Source organism: Ursus americanus, chromosome 16 (assembly GCF_024610735.1).
Source record: "Ursus americanus isolate L20-20 chromosome 16, mUrsAme1.1.p, whole genome shotgun sequence".
NCBI lineage: Eukaryota > Metazoa > Chordata > Mammalia > Carnivora > Ursidae > Ursus > Ursus americanus.
This window is the reverse complement of record NC_142142.1, coordinates 11489918-11507907: the sequence shown is the minus strand read 5'-3', so window position 1 is coordinate 11507907 and position 17990 is coordinate 11489918. Positions and strand designations below refer to the sequence as shown.

The window sequence follows — 17990 nt, the reverse complement described above, 5'->3', positions numbered from 1 at the left end:
CCTGGGATCATGACCCAAGCCGAAGGCAGACACCCAACAACTGAGACACCCAGACACCCGAATATGCACATTTTATATATCCATTCTACTGCTGCTGGACATTGGGGTCCAATTTTAGATATTTATAATAACCCTGATATAATCACTTTAATATGTATTTTTGGAGTACATGTTCAGAGATTTCTATTCAGCATAAGCCTAGGAACCAAATTGCTGGATCAGAGTATGCATAAATTCAACTTTAGTAGTTTATACAAACTGTTTTCCAAAGTGGTTATGCCAATTAACATTCCCACCAATACTGTATGATGGTTGCATAATATCCTTGCCAGTGAGCACTAGATACTGTAGTCTTTTTGATTTTAGCCATTCTGTTGGGTTTGTAGTAGCATCTCATTTTGTTTTTAATTTTTACTTCCATGATGACTAATAGATTGAGCACCATTTCACATGTTTACTGGCCATTTGAATACTATCTTTTGTTAAGTATCTCTTAAAATCTTTTGTTCATTTTTCTATTGGGTCTTCTACTTTTACTGGTTTGTAAGGGGTCTTTATATATACTAGTCTTTGCTTGGTCATATTTGTAAATATCTTAATCCACTCTATAGCATTATGTTTTCACTCTTATGATGTCTTTTGATGAACCCAAATTCTTAATTTTAAGATAGATGATTAGTGTTGTGTCTTGTAATGATGGCATAATTACCCATTTACTTAAGTACTCTTTAATGTCTTCAAATGTTTTATCACTTCTTCCATTTATAAGTCCTAGACGTTTATGTTACATTTATTCCAAGGTATTTCATATTCTTAGATGATTACTATTAAGTAGTACTTTCAAAAATATTTTCTACCTGTTTGATGCTGTTTTATATATATAAATACAACCATTTTTTGCATACTGTTTTCATATCATGTGACTTTGCTTTGTAAAATCTCTTCAAATTTTAGAATTTATCTGTAGATTTAGATTTTCTAAAGATACACATTTGTGTATCACTTGTGAATATTTACCATTTTATTTCATCCTTTTAAATTTAATTGCCTAACTGAGCCAAACCCTCCAGTACAATGTGAATAGAACTGCTGATAACAAGTTTGCTATCTCATGCTCAATCTGAAAGGAAAACTTTCACTGGTACATCACTAAGAGTAATATTGGTTGTAGGCTTAAAAAAATTTTTTTTAAATACTCTTTATCAGTTAAAGAAGATCTTTTTTATTTCTAATTTGCTCTGTTTTTTAAATAATAAATTAACATATTTTATCAAATACTTTTTTCTGTATCTCTTGAGATAATTACACAATTTTTGTCATTTAATCTTTTAATATGATTTTTTTTCCTAAAGATTTTATTTTATTTATTTATTTGACAGAGACAGCCAGCGAGAAAGGGAACACAAGCAGGGGGAGTGAGAGAGGGAGAAGCAGGCTCCCAGCGGAGGAGCCTGATGCAGGGCTTGATCCCAGAATGCCGGGATCACGCCCTGAGCCAAAGGCAGACGCTTAACGACTGAGCCACCCAGGCGCCCCTTTTAATACGATTTTCTGATATTAGTTAATAGTCTACCCAACTTAACATTCCTGGGATATAACCAACTTAGGCATGATGTTTTATCCGTGTGTGTGTGTGTGTGTGTGTGTGTGTGTGTGTGTGTGGACAATCTGGTTTACAAATATTTTGCTTAGGACTTCTGCCTAATTAATTTTAACTCTTTCCTACTGTTCTTATTGGTATCAAAGTTTTGCTTGCCTCATACATGAGTTGGAGAGTATCTGTCCCTTTTGTTCTGTTCTCCATAAGAATCTGTTTAAGACTGGAATTACTTCTTTTACTGTGTGGTTGAATATTCTAGTGAAGTCATATTCGTGGGAAGATTTCTGACTACTGATTCAATTAATTTTAATGGTTATAGGGCATTTCAGATTTTCTATTCTTTATTAAGTTTCTGCAGGTTATACTTCTAGGAAATCTACTTAAGAAAATACAACTTTAAATTTATTGGCATAAAGTCCCTCATAATATTCACTTAACTTTTTAATGCCTCTAGGATTTGATGTAATATCCCCCTTTCATTTCTGATATTATTTGTGCTTGCTTTTTTCCTCCTTGATCAAATTCGCTAAGGATATATGTTAATTTTACTTGTCTTTTTGAAGAAGCAACTTACGGCTTTGCTTATTTTCTCTACGTATATTTGTTTTCTGATTGTATTCATTTTTGCTTTTTATCTTTGCCTTGTTTCTTGAACTATATGCTAAAACTTCCCTTTTGGGCCTTTCTTCTTCTTCCTCTTTTTCTTTTTTTGCTATACACATTTTAAGGCTAGATATTTCTCTCCAAGTGTTAATTTTGCAGAATCCTACAAGTTTTAACATGTATTTATTTTCATTATGATTCAAAGTATTTTCCAGTACCTATGATTTCTTTGATCTATTATTATTTAGAATTATATTACTTATATTTAACATAATTGCATTATAGTCATAAATTATATTCTGATTTTAATCCTTTGAAATTTAAGACGCTACATGGGCAAATGTAATTTTTGTAAATGTTCTCTAAGGGCTTGAAAAAAATGCGCTTCTGCAATTGTCGGATGCAGTATTTTACATTTGGCTTATGGGTCAAGTTTATTTTTAATTAGTTAATTAATTAATTTCAGGGAGAGAGAGAGAGAGCGAGCATGAGTGAGGAGCCCAACATGGGGCTGGATCCCAGGACCCTGAGATCATGACCTGAGCCAAAATCAAAGAGTTGGCTGCCCAACTGACTGAACCACCCAGTACCCCATGGGTTAAGTTTCTTAAATACGTTAACTATTTTACATCGTAATCAATTACTGAGGGGTATGTATTAAAATCACCTAAAATTAAAGATTTGTCTATTTTTTCTTTTAGCTCTGTCAATTTTTGCATTATATATTTGAGACACTACATTAGAGATACATATAAATTTTAATTATAATTTTCTGATGAATTGAATATTTTTAACACTACAAAGTAAACCCCTAGCAAGAGAAATGCTTTTTCCTTAAAGTCTATTTTGTTCTATAATAAAACTATATCACATATACATATGACACAACTATGCTTAGTGTTTGCATGGTATATATACCTTTCCATACTGTCACTTTCACCCTTTCCATATCTTTATATTTCTGGTGGACTCTTTTATAAGGCCTTGATATATCTCCTGCCTACTACTTGTAGTCTCTCTACAATAGTAGAATCCAACAAATATTTATTGAGCATTGTATTAGACCCTGGGGATATAATGGTGTGGAGTAAAGGATTAATATCATGCATCGTCTTGATGTAGGCCTGGTTAAGAATGACCTCAGTCTCCCAGTTGAATACAACAGTTAAGATAAATGGAAAATATTATGTCTGTTTTGGCTGTGAAGGACTACACCTAGGTTGGAGGCTTGGGGCCTGCGTGAGAACAGTATGAAAGGTGCTCATTATAAAGAATGGTACAAAAAGGGGCTGTAGCCTCTATGTGTTACAATGACCTCCACCACACTTAGCTCTCATCCCTGGCAGCTGTACATAACTTATGTGGATGAGAGAGCAAAAGAATCTGTGTATATAAATAGCTCTGGATCTCCTGATTAAATGGAAATGTTATACCTGCTGTATTTGCACCATGTATCCCTTTATAGAGCTAAGTAAACAAAGCATTAGATTAGAGCTGATTAGAGGCTGATTGCCTGCTTAAATCTATAACTGCAGCCATGATGCTCTAATCGTGAACAAGGCAGGCAAGATCCCTGGCCTCACAGCCATTACAATCTAGTGTGGAAAGAGGTAAGTTATGAGGGAATTAAAAATGTAGTACTTAACTCTGTGACAGGGACTGTACAGAAGCCACTGTAGAAAAGCCACCTAATCTAGACTTATGCAGATCAGAAAGACTTTAATGGAGGATATAATTTTTAATTTTATAATCGAAGCATTACTAGAAACATCATTAATAATCACTGAAATATTATTAAGAGAAGCTAGAAGTTGGGACGCCTGGGTGGCTCAGTCAATTGAGTGTTGGACTCTTGATTTCGGCTCAGGTCATGATCTTCCGTTTTGAGATTGAGTCCCCGTGTCAGAGTCTGCTCTAGGTGTGGAGCCTGCTTGAGATTTTCTCTCTCCTTCTCCCTCTGCCCCTCCCCACCCTGTGTGCAAGCACTCTCAAAAAAACAAAAACAAAAACAAAAAGCGATTGGAGCTGGAAGAAAGTAACTGGCATAGCTTATAGGAAAAAAAAAGGACAACTAGACTATATTGTTGGAGGGAAGAGAGGGAAAAATGAAGTCAGAAAAGTACAACCAGAGGTCAAGTCTGGCTTTTCAAGTCACTTGAGTTGAACTTTATCTTATTAAGCAAAGGGAAGTCAATGAAGTTTCAGCAACAGCACAACATGATCACTTCGTGCATTAGAAAAATAACCCTCTCTTGCTGGGTGGAGAATGTAGGCAAGACCAATGGAAAACAAACCAATGATGAGGTATTACAGTAACCCAGGTGAGTGATGGGGCCTGAACCAGGTAATATCAGTGGGAACAGAGAGAAATAGATTACAGAGCTATTTAGGGCTTGGACTGATAATAATTTTTTATGGCAGTCAGGAAGAGCTGGGAAAGTCAATGATGGCCTGGTTTATGACTTTAGCAGTTAGGTGCCATGGTGAAATTGTTCCTTGGGTTAGGGAATACAGGAAGAGAAGAAATACTGGAGAGAACATGGTGATTTCATTTCTAGATATGTTGAGTTTGAGGTGGCAGTCAGATATCCATGTAGATATCTCTGAGAACAGATGTTAGATAGCCGGGTCTAAATCTTAGGAAAAAAAAAAAATCTAAGCTGAAGAAACAGATTTACGAATCATCACCATACAGAAGTCAAGGGGAACAGATTGTTCAAGGAGTATATTAAACACATCAAATAATGGATAAGTTCAAACCTATACTCTGGAAGTGCACTGAGTCTTTTCCAAATTAATTTTCTTCTTTTCACAAGCACCTCCACCCCATACATTCTGATTCTCTCCTAGGATCTGTGGCAGACCCTGCTAGTGACCCACTCAGTATCCAATCTCTCCTTTTATTTATTTTTTTGTCTTTATAGAAGACTGATTTTATTTGGCTGACAATGTCCAGCTGTAAATTTGATTTCTCAGTCTCTCTTGCAGCTAGCGGTAGCCACGTGACCTTCACAACTTTTTTCTGTGCATATTCCTGTGTTAGTCATTTTTTAAATAAAAAAAGATAATAGAATGCATACTTTTTGCTCCTTGTAATTTTCACTTAAAAATATTTTCATTCTGATAATAAATTAAATTCCAAAGTAATCTACTACATCATCATATCACAGAAGGAATATGGGCTTTGGAATAAAAAAGACCTGGGTTCAATGTTCAGCACTGCTGGTAACTAGGTGAGAAACACTGAACAAATTATTTAACCTTTCTGACTCTCCCTTATCTCATCTATAAAATGAAGATGGTAATTTCTATACAGGTTTGTTGATATTTAGTAAGATAATAGGTAAGTCAATCTATATAAACTACATGAAAGCACGGTGCCTGGGTGGCTCAGCTGGTTAAGTGTCTGCCTTCGGCTTAGGTCATGATCCCAGCTCCCTGCTCGGTGGGGAGCCTGCTTCTTCCTCTGCCTGCTGCTCCCTCTGCTCGTGCACTCTCTCACTCTCTCTGTCAAATAAATAAAGTCTCTTAAAAAAATTACAGAATAAAATTTAAATAAATCTGCTTAAGTTCCTGCTTTTCAAATTGTTTATTGTGTTCTTTCTTACAAACCGTGAGAGTTAAATTAGAAGGGAGAGTAGTAAAATACTGATATGTCATGTCTAGAAATAATCTCTAGGAGATATCTACTTCAGTGAGAAGATTTTAAGCAATAGTACTCTCTGAGGTAAACTGCTTTACCAATTGGCTTAAAGAGGGTTCATTAACTTCTTAAAAGTTCTTTTAACCTATTTTCATGTATACTTTTTTTGTTGTTGCTTTTTTTTTTTTTTAAAGATTTTATTCATTTATTTAACAGAGATAGCCAGCGAGAGAGGGAACACAAGCAGGGGGAGTGGGAGAGGAAGAAGCAGGCTCATAGTGGAGGAGCCTGATGTGGGGCTCAATCCCATAACACCGGGATCACGCCCTGAGCCAAAGGCAGGCGCTTAACCGCTGTGCCACCCAGGCGCCCCTGTTGTTGCTTTCTTACTTAAGATATATTAGTATTTCTACTGAACGTCGCAGGCATATGATTTTAGTATTACCCTTGGAGAGGCCATTGAATTAAATAAACAGCATTTGGCTCTCTTTTGGAGATGTCGGATCACCTTGGATTTAATACAGAAAAGTAGAGCTGTTATCAGCATTTTCTCCCTCAGGGAAGCTAACTGATTAGCAAGACAATCATCCTGGCTGTGACAGATACTTTTAAAGTGTTTATTAACTCTTTCCTTCTAATTGTATATCACCACCACTTACCTGTCTAGTCCCTACTCAAGTATCTCCTTTCAGAAGCCTTCTGTGATTATCACAGGCAGAAACTTACCCGTGTCATCTTACACCTTCGTATGTACTTTTAGTGACGCACTATTATTGGATTTATTGCCTTGTGCTTTACCTTATATAGTATTTTTATATTATCCTTGTGAAATAAAACCTCTCCTCGCTTCAAACATTTCATAGACGAGGAAACTGAAGAACAGGCACAGCATGTCCATGGATAACGAAGCAGCAAGAAATTGAGATCTCAAACTTCAAGAAATCGAAGTGGTAAGAAATCAAGATTCTAAACTCTCAAGCCAGAGTTCCTTTATATTAGATAACATTGCTCTTCCCTCCTTTTCCATTATTTCTAAGATCTTGACACTTACTGTAAATCTAGTCACAAATTCCAAAACAATTTTTCCAATTACAAATTTCAAAACAATTTTTCTAAATTTCTGTACGTAATATTAACAGTGACATAAAAGAATGAGAGTGAGGGGCGCCTGGGTGGCACAGCGGTTAAGCATCTGCCTTCGGCTCAGGGCGTGATCCCGGCGTTATGGGATCGAGCCCCACATCAGGCTCCTCTGCTATGAGCCTGCTTCTTCCTCTCCCACTCCCCCTGCTTGTGTTTTCTCTCTCGCTGGCTGTCTCTATCTCTGTCAAATAAATAAATAAAATCTTAAAAAAAAAAAAAAAAGAATGAGAGTGATACTCCACAAACTTAGACAAAAACAAGATTCTCAGAAAAAGCAGTTCTCTTTTCTAAAGAATGATATGCAGAAACTCATTAGGAATAGATTTTTGAAGTCATTAAGTATAAATAAAAAGCATTGATTCTGGGGAACCTGGCTTAGGTGAGTCGGTAGAGTATGATGCTCTTGATCTCAGGGTTTTGAGTTCGAGCCCCACATTGGGTGTGGAGCTTATTAAAAAGAAGAAAATCAATTCTAATTACTTAACAGGACAGCAAAGAATATTCCAGATTAGACTTTCCTCTTCAAGTAAAACATTACGAATAGCAAGAAATATTACTGCATCACAATAGTAGGCCATCTTCCCTATTTTGTTTTTCAATATTAGAAGAAGTAATAATTTAGCTATATGCAATAGTTATATTTTGTAACCCTATCCTGAGTCATCTAAGCAGACAGACTGCACACTTGTCTACATTAGCACTGCTTTTACATACTGTATTATAAATATTTTTTTTACAGGTCTATCTTCCTGACCAGTGAGCTCCTTGAGACCAATAACCATGTCTTATTTGCCTTGGCTCATTAATATTAGTTAATATTTACTGACTACTTAGCATGTGGTAGGGGTTTTATATGCATTATCTCATTTATTTTTAAATTTATTTTATTTTTTAGAAGATTTATTTTTAAGTCATCTCTACACCCAACATAGAGCTCAAACTTACAACCCCCCAGATGAAGAGTCACATGCTCTATTGACTGAGGCAGCCAGGCACCTCTGCATTACCTCATTTAGACATTACCTCATTCAGACAACCTTAGGAGATTATTATACCAATTTTAGAGATACAGTATAATGAGCTCCTCAAGAGCAAAGACCCTGTTATTTTATTCACTAATATCTTTCTTATGCCTAGTACAGCACCTGGCATACTGAAGGCACTTAAAAAGTGTTTGTGGAATAATGAGGAAACCAAAGATCAAAGAAGTAAAGTAACTTGTCCAGGGTATACAGCTAGTAAGTAGAGACTTGATTTGAATCCAGGCCTGCCTGATTTTAGATATTTAAATTTTTGCTCCACTGCCTCTCTATTTCCAACTTCCAGCTCAGAATCTGGTACGGAGAAGGTACACACTGGACATCTGTTGAATGAATGAATGTCTTCTTCCTTCAGATTAATTACCTACTTCACCCTACCAGTTCTCTACTTCTTCACTTCGCTCCTGAGAAGGCCTAGTATATAACCCATAGCTATAAGCTTTCATCCTCCCTCCCTCCCTTCCTATTAGCAAACATTTACCACTATCTACAGAAAAGAAAATATGTATTACTGAAAAAAACACATAAGAGCTGCAGCATGGGAAGTTAGATGAATAGTCTGTTACTTTTATTACATAAACATAGTGTAAAATAGGTCTAAAACACAAAATGGAAAATCGATGGTCATAAACTTACAAAAATTAACCCCAAATTTCTGAATTTTGTTTTTTTGTGCTTATGATTTTTCTTTCTTATGAAGACAAATAAGAAATTTACAAAAGCTGAAGTATTCTTCATATAAATAAACTTCATCCTCTCCACTGTATCAATAATAAATAAAGAGGTAATTCCATAATGACATACTTCAAGCTAAAATAAACAGAAAGGTGAGGATGTCCTCTCTTGTAACATCTACTTTCAGCTTGCCTATAGAAAAGCAAGGCACAATAATGTGGTTTTGGAATTCATTTTAAGTAACAGATTTCAGTTAGATGATTATTATCTAGCTTAAGTTTAAAAAGATACAGGGACACTTAACTTTTATATAAGCACAAAATATTCTAAAACTACAAGGCTTCTGATATTCCTGAAATGTGTCCTCATTTATTGTTTTCTAGTTTGTTAAAAGAATTGTGATAGGAGTCAAACAAATCTAGGTTATAATCCTGGCTGTGCCCTTGAATAACTGTGTAACCACTGGGCAAATTCTTAGTATCTCTGAGCTCATTTCCTTTAAAATGAGCTCAATAATACCTAACCGTAGGACTGCAGGGGAGATAAGAGTCTGTGCAGTAATGGGCATAGCACCAGGCACATGATAGCATTCAATTAACAATGGCTCTATTTAGGGTCTGCTATTTTATTTTCCTCTGGTTTCATTATGGGATGCACTTAAATTATTATTTCCTACAGCAAAGTTTCCTATGTCTGCTTTCCTCAATATAAATAATCTTCCACCTTAAAAAACTCATAAAATATTAGGGGGGAATATTCAAGGAATTTTCAGTCTATCTTTTCTAGAAATAATGTCATAAAAAGGACTTTGTATGTGTATGTGCATGAATGCTTTCGGGTTTTTCTGTATAAGAGCAATGCTACACCTGCATTACTGACTACCAAAGCCAGTTGGGCCTGGGCATTGGCATCCTTTAGGCACTGGAGTTTGCAAACTCTGTTTCATTTTTTTATTTTTTAAAATATTGTATTTATTTATTTGACAGAGAGAGAGTGAGCACAAGCAGAGGGAGTGGGAAAGGGAAAAGCAGGCTCTCAGTTCAGCAGGGAGCCTGACACAAGGCTCAATCCCAGGACCCTGGGATCATGACCTGAGCCATATTCAGAAGCTTAACTGACTGAGCCACCCAGGTGCCCGGCAATCTGTTTTAAACACTTTCATAGGATATCTGCCATTTTATTTTCAGAAATTGTATTGCATATAATTTATCAGAAAAGGAAACACAATGCAGGTAAGTACTATTAAACAATCAAGTGTATAATCATTTTTTAAAATTACCTGATGGAATACAGGCTCCTTTACCTTAAGGTAAACCTACAAAATATTGAAAGAAACAGCATGTGAATGAACTGCATTATTGAAGGGGAAGAAAACTTATTCCAACAATTCTGCAAATCCCAAACCTCTCTTGCTTCCCTACTCCTGCTACTTAGATCTGACTCTAGCCATGTAAAACCAATCAGATTAAGGTGGCGTGCCAAAAAAGGGCTGGTACCTACAGGTGGGTCTCCCCCAGAGCTAGCTTTACCATGGTAAACTAAATGTTTCAAAGCTATTACGGATTACTCTGGCCTCTTGGTTGCTATATCAGCATCAAGGAAGGGCAATTAAGTAATTTAATGTTACTCATGAGGGGTGAAGAGGTTCTGTTGACAATGTCTATGACACATTTTTTTCACAACAGAAAGAACAGTGGACTTAGAGACAGGTGATAAATTTCAGAGTCTGCCACTTACTTGCCATATACCTTGAGCAAGTCACTTAACCAAAAGACTCATTTTTTTCCTTATCTGAATAATGGGAATAACAGTAGTGAGGCATAATAAGCTAAAATACATGAAAGTTTTTAGTATATAATGCATGCTCAATAACTGAAAACATTTAAAACAAATTTCTTGTGCTTTCTTTTACTTCCAAAACCTCTAACATGCTCACCTAGATGTATAACTCATCACCTAAAGGCATTCCCAATTACACATACCCTAGTTTTAGGCTCCAATATCATGTGGGTGATTAAGTTTGATGCCTTTTTAAGATTTAGCATGCATTTACTGTCCTGTAGGAGTATGCCTTTAAAATGACATTGTGGAGAGGAATCAAAATTCAATCATAATCCTGAAATGGCTTCCATCATTTACAAGACAAAGTCCAAATTTCAAAGCTTTCCATGATTTCACTCCTGACCTTCTGCCTGGCCTCGCTGCTCTCCTCTTGTTCCCTTTTCATCCTAGGCTCCAGAAAGTACAGTGCCTCCACATCTTTAAACATGCCGCTCTTAACTTTGTTCAGAAATCCTCCCCTGCTGGCAAACATTCATCTTCCAAGATCCAGCTCAAACTATCCATCTTTCTTGAAGCCTTTCCTGGTCCCTTCTCCATGCAGCAGAAGCAGCCATTTACCCTCCTTTGTGCCCTCACTGACCATGTATAAACGTCATGTAATTTACTGGTTTGTTTCTCTACCCTACAAGGCAATCATCTCTTTGACAGCAAAGGCTGTGTTTAGATATCTCTATATACTCAGTTAATGTAGTGCTAACCTCACAAATTTAATGTATTTTTTCAATGTGGCTACAAAATTTCTTATTCCAGGAGGAAGTTCCTACCCTCACCACAATAAGAGCAGATTATTTCCTTTAGGCACCCACAGAGCTTTAATAGTAAGATGTATATGAGCCGCTATATATCTGTAACTCTAAACTCAGTAAGGAAGAATGCTTTTCATCTCTGAAACGTGTTGTTTCAAAATGCTAATTTCCCTTTGTATAGTTTCATATCCCCACTGCTATTAATAAAAGAAATGCAAAAGGATATGCCTCTTAAAGACATTTTTTAAGGCAAAAGAATTATGGAGTCCTTACTGTGTGCCAGGTATTAATTTTCACAACTAATATGAAATGTATGCTATTATTATCTTCATTTTACAGACAAGGAAATCAACACAGAGAGATTAAGTAACTTGCCCAAGGTTCCCAGTTATTAAGTAACAGTGTTGGTCTCAACTCAGATCTGACTGACTCCCAAGCCTATATTTCTGACCACATCAATTCTAAACTTACAGAGGGGTCCAGTTTTGACTCTGCCACAAATTCTCCATATAAACTTGGTTGGACAGGCAAGTCACTAAAACTCTCTGGACTTTAGTCTCAAGTCACTAAAACTCTCTGGACTTTAATCGCTTCTTCTTTTTCTTTCTTTCTTTTCTTTTCTTTTCTTTTCTTTTCTTTTCTTTTCTTTTCTTTTCTTTTCTTTGTAAGATTTATTTATTTGAGATAGAGAGGGGGGAGAGCACAGAAGGAGAGTAAGAAGAAGCAGACTTCTTGCTGAGCAGAGAGTCCGACATGGGGCTCGATCCCGGGACCCTGAGATCATGACCTAAGCCCAAGGCAGAACCTTAACCAACTGAGCCACCCAGGCGCCCCCTAGTCTCTTCTTTTATACAGTAATAAGCTTTCCTTTCACCTATGAAACACTAGGATTCTCTAATGATCAACGAGTATGTAGTTTATGTGAAGGACTATACAGTGCAGTGTTGAAGCATAAGAAAACAGTGTATCTGTTCTTTCAACCTCCTATTCACCTTCTCAGCTAACTTCTGCCTCCATCAACCTATTGTTGACAGTATCTTTATTACGGTCACTTGGTCTTTTAATTGAAATTTTTATAGGTCAAACCTCAATCTTTATTTTACTCATCTTCTCAGAGGTAACTAATACTGTTACTCCTTCTAGAAATCTCTTTGTACTCTGTGATATCGGGCTCTGCCTTTTCATAGAGCTCTGATTACTTATTCTAGGTCTCATTTGCTGGCTCCATTTCTTCTATCTGACCTTCAAATGTCAGTGTTCCCATGTACAGCATGGTGATTATAGTTAATACCGGGTTGAATACTGGCAATTTGCTAAGAGAACAAATTTCAGGTGGTCTCATATCTCTCTCTCTCTCACACACGTGAGAAGATAGGTTAATTAGCTTGAATAATCATTTCACTATGTATATTTTACACCTTGAATGTATATATAGTTTTTATTTTTAAAGTGATGACTTATTGAAATCCTTACGCATACTGACAGGCTGTGAATATCAAACAGACAAATCAACTGTAACTTTTAGGGTAAAGTATCATAACTGCATACTCTCGTTTATCTCTGTTTAAAAAAAAAAAAGTGTTCCATAGGGTTGCATCTTTGGTCATCTTAATGGTTCATGTTATCTCTGTGTCAGTTCATCTATTCCCACATTTCTAGTACTACTTACACCCTGACAATTCTCCAATCCACATCATATTCTTAATCTGTTAGAAACAAAATATGACTTACTGTGGTTACTATTAAACTGAATAGAACTAAGATAAAAAGCAGGTGGTAGTTTACAGAGTTCTTCATCTTGAAACATTCAAACCTTTAAGAAAACAGAGAACGAAAGAAACTTGTTTTAGAATACATAAGTAGTAAAACAAACAGAATGCTGTATTACCACTTATACACACACTTCTGGGTCTAGTGATGCCCATCATTTCCTCCTACCCAAACTCTTATCTCAGAGAACTTCCACCACGTACAGCCTCCAAGAGGCTGGGGAAATCAGGAGAAGGCACCTGGCTTAAACTGGGTACAATGAGAGGCTCTCTCCTGAAAACTTCAGAGTTTAGGAGTCAGAGACTAAATCAATTAAGTGTGAGGGTCAAAGTATAAAGCCTCATGGATTGAAAGTCTTATGCTGATATTTGGGCATTTAAATTGAGTGAACAAGAAGATGAATGAGCAGAGAAGTGATCTGCATGGAGGGAAAAATAAAGCAAATTCAAAGAACTGAGACCATGCAGAGAAGAAGTGATGGAGATAAAAGGGTGGGAGAGAGAAGCTGCCCTTGAGTTGTAGTCAGGCTGCACTTCCTGCTATTGGGTTTCATACAATTTCCTCATGTGCTTAAAATAAATAAATCTCTCTTACCTCAAGCTGGCTTGAGTAGGTTTCTACATCTTGCAATGAGCCATCCCTGACTAAGGCACACTATTACAGAAAATACCACTCTATTAAAATTGTCTCTTTATAGTCTCCTCAACCAGACTGTGAACTCCTTGTGTGCAGGGATAAAATCTTTTTCTCGTGTATCTAATCACTTGGCTAGCAAATACTCAGTAAATAAGGAAATATGAACAAATATTTCACCATCAGTTAGGTATCCAACCTTTGAACCTATGTTTTAGTAGAAGCAGCAGGAGAGTTTTCAATTTACTAATTAACTGGCTGTGGGATTTGGACCCAACTCCTATTTCCTTATCTCTACAGAAAGGCAGTTGGGCCCAGATGATTTCTAACATCTCTTTTACCTTCCAATTCTGTGACTTGATGACTTATTTTAAAAAAAGCTCACATGAAAGTATTTTTGAGGGGGCAGCAAACTATTGCCCAAAGGCCCAAGCTTGTTTTTGTAAATAAAATTTTACTGGAAGGTCACACTCACTTGTTTACATATCATCTATGGCTACTTCAGTGCTACAGTAGCAGAGCTAAAGAGCTGCAACAGAGACCATAGGCCCATAAAACCTAAAATAATTACTACTATCTGTTCCTTTACAGGAAAAGTTTCTGATGAGCTCTTTTATTTTTTTTTTTAAGATTTTATTTATTTGAAAGAGAGAGAGAGAAAGAACAAGAGCAGGGGGAGGGGCAGAGGGAGAGAGGGAGAGAGACAGAAGCAGACTCCCTGATGAGCAGGGAGCCCAACACAGGGATGGTTCCCAGGACCACGGGATCATGACCTGAGCTGAAGGCAGATGCTTAACCAACTGAGCCACCCAGGTGCCCCCAGATAAGCTCTTTTAAATAATACATTTTCTCAAATGATCCTGATTTTTAGATATCTTTAGAAGAAAATATTCTGGGGGTGCCTGGGTGGCTCAGTCAGTTAAGCGTCAGACTCGTGATGCCGGTTCAGGTCATGATCTCGGGGTCCTGAAATCGAGCACCACATCAGGCTCCATGCTGAGTGTGGAGCCTGCTAGGGATTCTCTCTCTCCCTCTCCCTCTGCCTCCCTACCCACCTACTGCTTGCACTAGCACACTCTCTCTCAGAAAAAAAAAAAAAAGAGAGAGAGAGAGAGAGAAAGAGAAAGAGAAGAAGACGAAAATATACCTGAGCTAGCAATAATGATCATATTGAAAAGGGATAACCATCACATAAGGGGTTTGGAGAAATTTTAAGCACTAGTGCTAGGGAATGAAACGCATACTTAGAAAGTAAGTTTATTAAATTTGTAGTTTAATTTCCAACCTGACACTTACCAACTACATGGCCTTAGGCACGTCACCTAAGCATAAGTTCTGCTTATATCCTCAGACAAGTTACTAAATCTCTCTGTGCTTCACTTCATCATCTATAAAATGGGGATAATACCCATTTACCTTGCACAACGGAAAGAATTAGAGATGATTGTATAATACCTACCACAATTACAGGTAAAAGTACATAACTATTATTTTTATGGCATAATATATAAAATTTTTATCTATATTTATATACATTCATAACTCAAGGGAAGGCAGATTACACAAGTCAAAGTTAAGTAAGAGTATCTAAACTGGCCATAGGGTTTTGAGATCATAAAAGTTAATAAGCAACATGATTATAACTTCCCACAGATTATACTCTACATGGAGATCACAGAAGTTATAACCTTTTACACTATTACCATCTCCCAGTATAATGTAACAGGGTTAAACTATGTTACTTAATCCCCTATGAGGTGAAAATAAATTTTAAAATATATTAAACAACTGAATTTTAACCATAAGTACTTACATGCAGTACACAAATATACAACAGCTGTAAATCATTGGGAGTTCATCCAATAGCTATAAGAAACAAAGAAAGAGGACTTGAATATAGAGGTGCAATTATTATACAAACCAAAATAAAACATCAGAATGATTATGATAGTCACCTCTTATTATCTAATATCTTTTACCAAGTCTTTCGTATATTTCACATCTAAGTAATCTGAGTGTTGGGGAAGGTCACTGGAAGGACGTGAGTGTCAGCTGGATGTGAGCTGGACTCAGGTGACTGGAGGATCCTCACGCCCTCCTATCCTTGGAAGAGGAGTCCCGCTCATCTTTCTTGCTCCCAGAGGCTGTTCCAAGGACAGAGTCTTGAGATAGTGATGTGGTGTTGAAAACACCTGTATGGTATACTTGACTGAACCGAATTAAGGCCTCTTTACAAACTTTTAGGGTTTGGTGGGCTGGTGGGGATCCATTGTGGCCACCCAAGATGAGCCTTGTATGTAGGTACTCTCTGCTTATTAAAACTGCTATCTACCAACCAGGAGTGGCCTGCCTCTTTCTACCACCTTTCCCTGCCCTCTCCTTATGAGGGCTGGTTTACCGTCACTGAACAAACAAGCTTGTCCATCTATCTATCTATCCTAATGTACAAACCTAAGTAGGATGCCTGACTCACTGGACCACTCAGATCATTCAGTACCACAAACTATGATGTCATACCTCCAGGAAAGAATGTCTACCATCTATAGGTCTGTGGGTCCTATCAATATTCTTTTGCATTTTCCCTTTTCCTAGAACACCTAAGATGGATAAAATGACCACTAATATATGTAAGAAGGGATATTAATGGCTGGGAAAGTCATTTAGTTAATCTAAGTAACCTATGTTTCTGAAAAAAATTATTATTAGCAGTAATAATAACAGCTATTATGTATTAAACTACAAGCTAGATTATGTATTAAACTACAAGCTAGACACTAAGCTAAATGTTATTTAGGGTTATTTCTAAGGTTATTCACTAAGGTTATTTCTGATCCTTAAACCAATCCTATAAAATTTACTTATTCAGTAGATATGCATTTAATTAATTATTTAATAATATATCTAATATGTACCAGGCAATGTGTTAGCTGCTGAGGATATAATGAAAACAAGACACAGTCAATGCCTTCACAGTCTAGTGAGGGAGGGAAATGAAAAACATGTGATTAAATATAAAAGATTCCAACAAAAGGGGCACACACAAGCCAGAGAAGGTGGTGGCAGGAAATGAAATGGGGTGGTAGAGAAATACATTCTAGGAAGAAGGAAGAGAGTTTACGCAGAGTAATTTATTCTGGTAAATTACTGGAATAATGAAATAGCATATGTGCAGGGTCTGACGGTTAGGTGTTTTGCATTCATTAGCTCATTTAAGTTTAACAACAATTCTAAGGTAGGTCCTATTATCTCCATCCCAAGACGAGAACTCTGAGGTTTAGACAATTTAAGTAATTTGTTCAAGATCACAGAGCTAGTAAGTAATGGAGCCAGATTTTAAACTGACTCTGGAGCATACCTCTATATTATGTTGCCTCCAAAACCTTTCACTTGAATCACCTTCACATGTTCAAAAAAGTTGGCACAGTATCACAATATGCTGCAGATAAATCTACCACAAGGTTTATGATACACAGAAGATTCTTCTATTTAAAATTTTGAACCATGATCTCCTGGCTTTATATTAAACATCTCCTGCATTTATATCTTCTTTATTTCAGTTTTTGTGTGCTAGCAAAATAGTTGTGTAATTATTTGGCCTTTCCACAATGTAGTACTGGGGTATTTAAATGGCCCATTTTGGGGGATCGTCTATTCCTGTATTTGGAGGATAGGACATAAAAAGATCTGCTTTCTCCATATTATCCCATAGGTCTATCTATACAGTCTATAAAGGCAGTTGAAATAATTGTCATTCTTTTATTCAATCGTTGGACAAATATTTATTAAGCACCTACTATGTGCCTGAAACAATGCTATGTGCAGGAGACAAGATAACCCTTGCTCTTACGATGTTTTTCAATCTAGCCAGGGTGAAAGACACTAGACAGTTAACTGCACAAAAATAAATATTTAATTACAATTATGATAAGTGCCATGATAGAAAAGTACAGAGTACCATGACCAAAAAACAGTGGTCCTCATGTAAGGAGTCATGAAGATTTTCCTTAAAGAGGTGACACATAAACTGAGTCCTGAAAAATATGCAGATATGAGTAAGGTGCAGAGGGTTTGAGGGGAAGATGAGAACCCCTAAGCAGTGGGAACATAATGTGCGAAGGTCCTGCTGCAGGAAGGGAATTTAAAAAACTGAAAAATGTCCATTGTGATTGAAGCTTAATTAATGATGAAGAGAAAGGATATAAAATGAGGCTGGAAAGATAAGCAGCAAATAAATCAGGCAAATGTTATACGCTGAAAGGGATTCTTAATTTTATCTTAAAAGTAATGGCAAGCCA

General features: G+C 36.6%; 1 protein-coding gene across 6 annotated transcripts in view; it reads right to left on the bottom strand.

The window, feature by feature from the left end:
- The window catches only part of ACER3 (alkaline ceramidase 3), a 176037-nt gene that overhangs the window by 49862 nt on the left and 108185 nt on the right, over window positions 1-17990 (bottom strand). For 5 of the 6 annotated variants that reach the window (XM_045816290.2, XM_045816292.2, XM_045816289.2 and 2 more), the window contains exons 4-6: window positions 15509-15561; window positions 13024-13105; window positions 9984-10019 (exon numbers count right to left, since the gene is read on the bottom strand). In XM_045816290.2, the coding sequence (XP_045672246.1) occupies window positions 9984-10019; window positions 13024-13105; window positions 15509-15561 (171 nt within the window). The remainder of the gene's footprint in view (window positions 1-9983; window positions 10020-13023; window positions 13106-15508; window positions 15562-17990) is intronic. The other variant, XM_087868175.1, reaches the window with a different exon arrangement.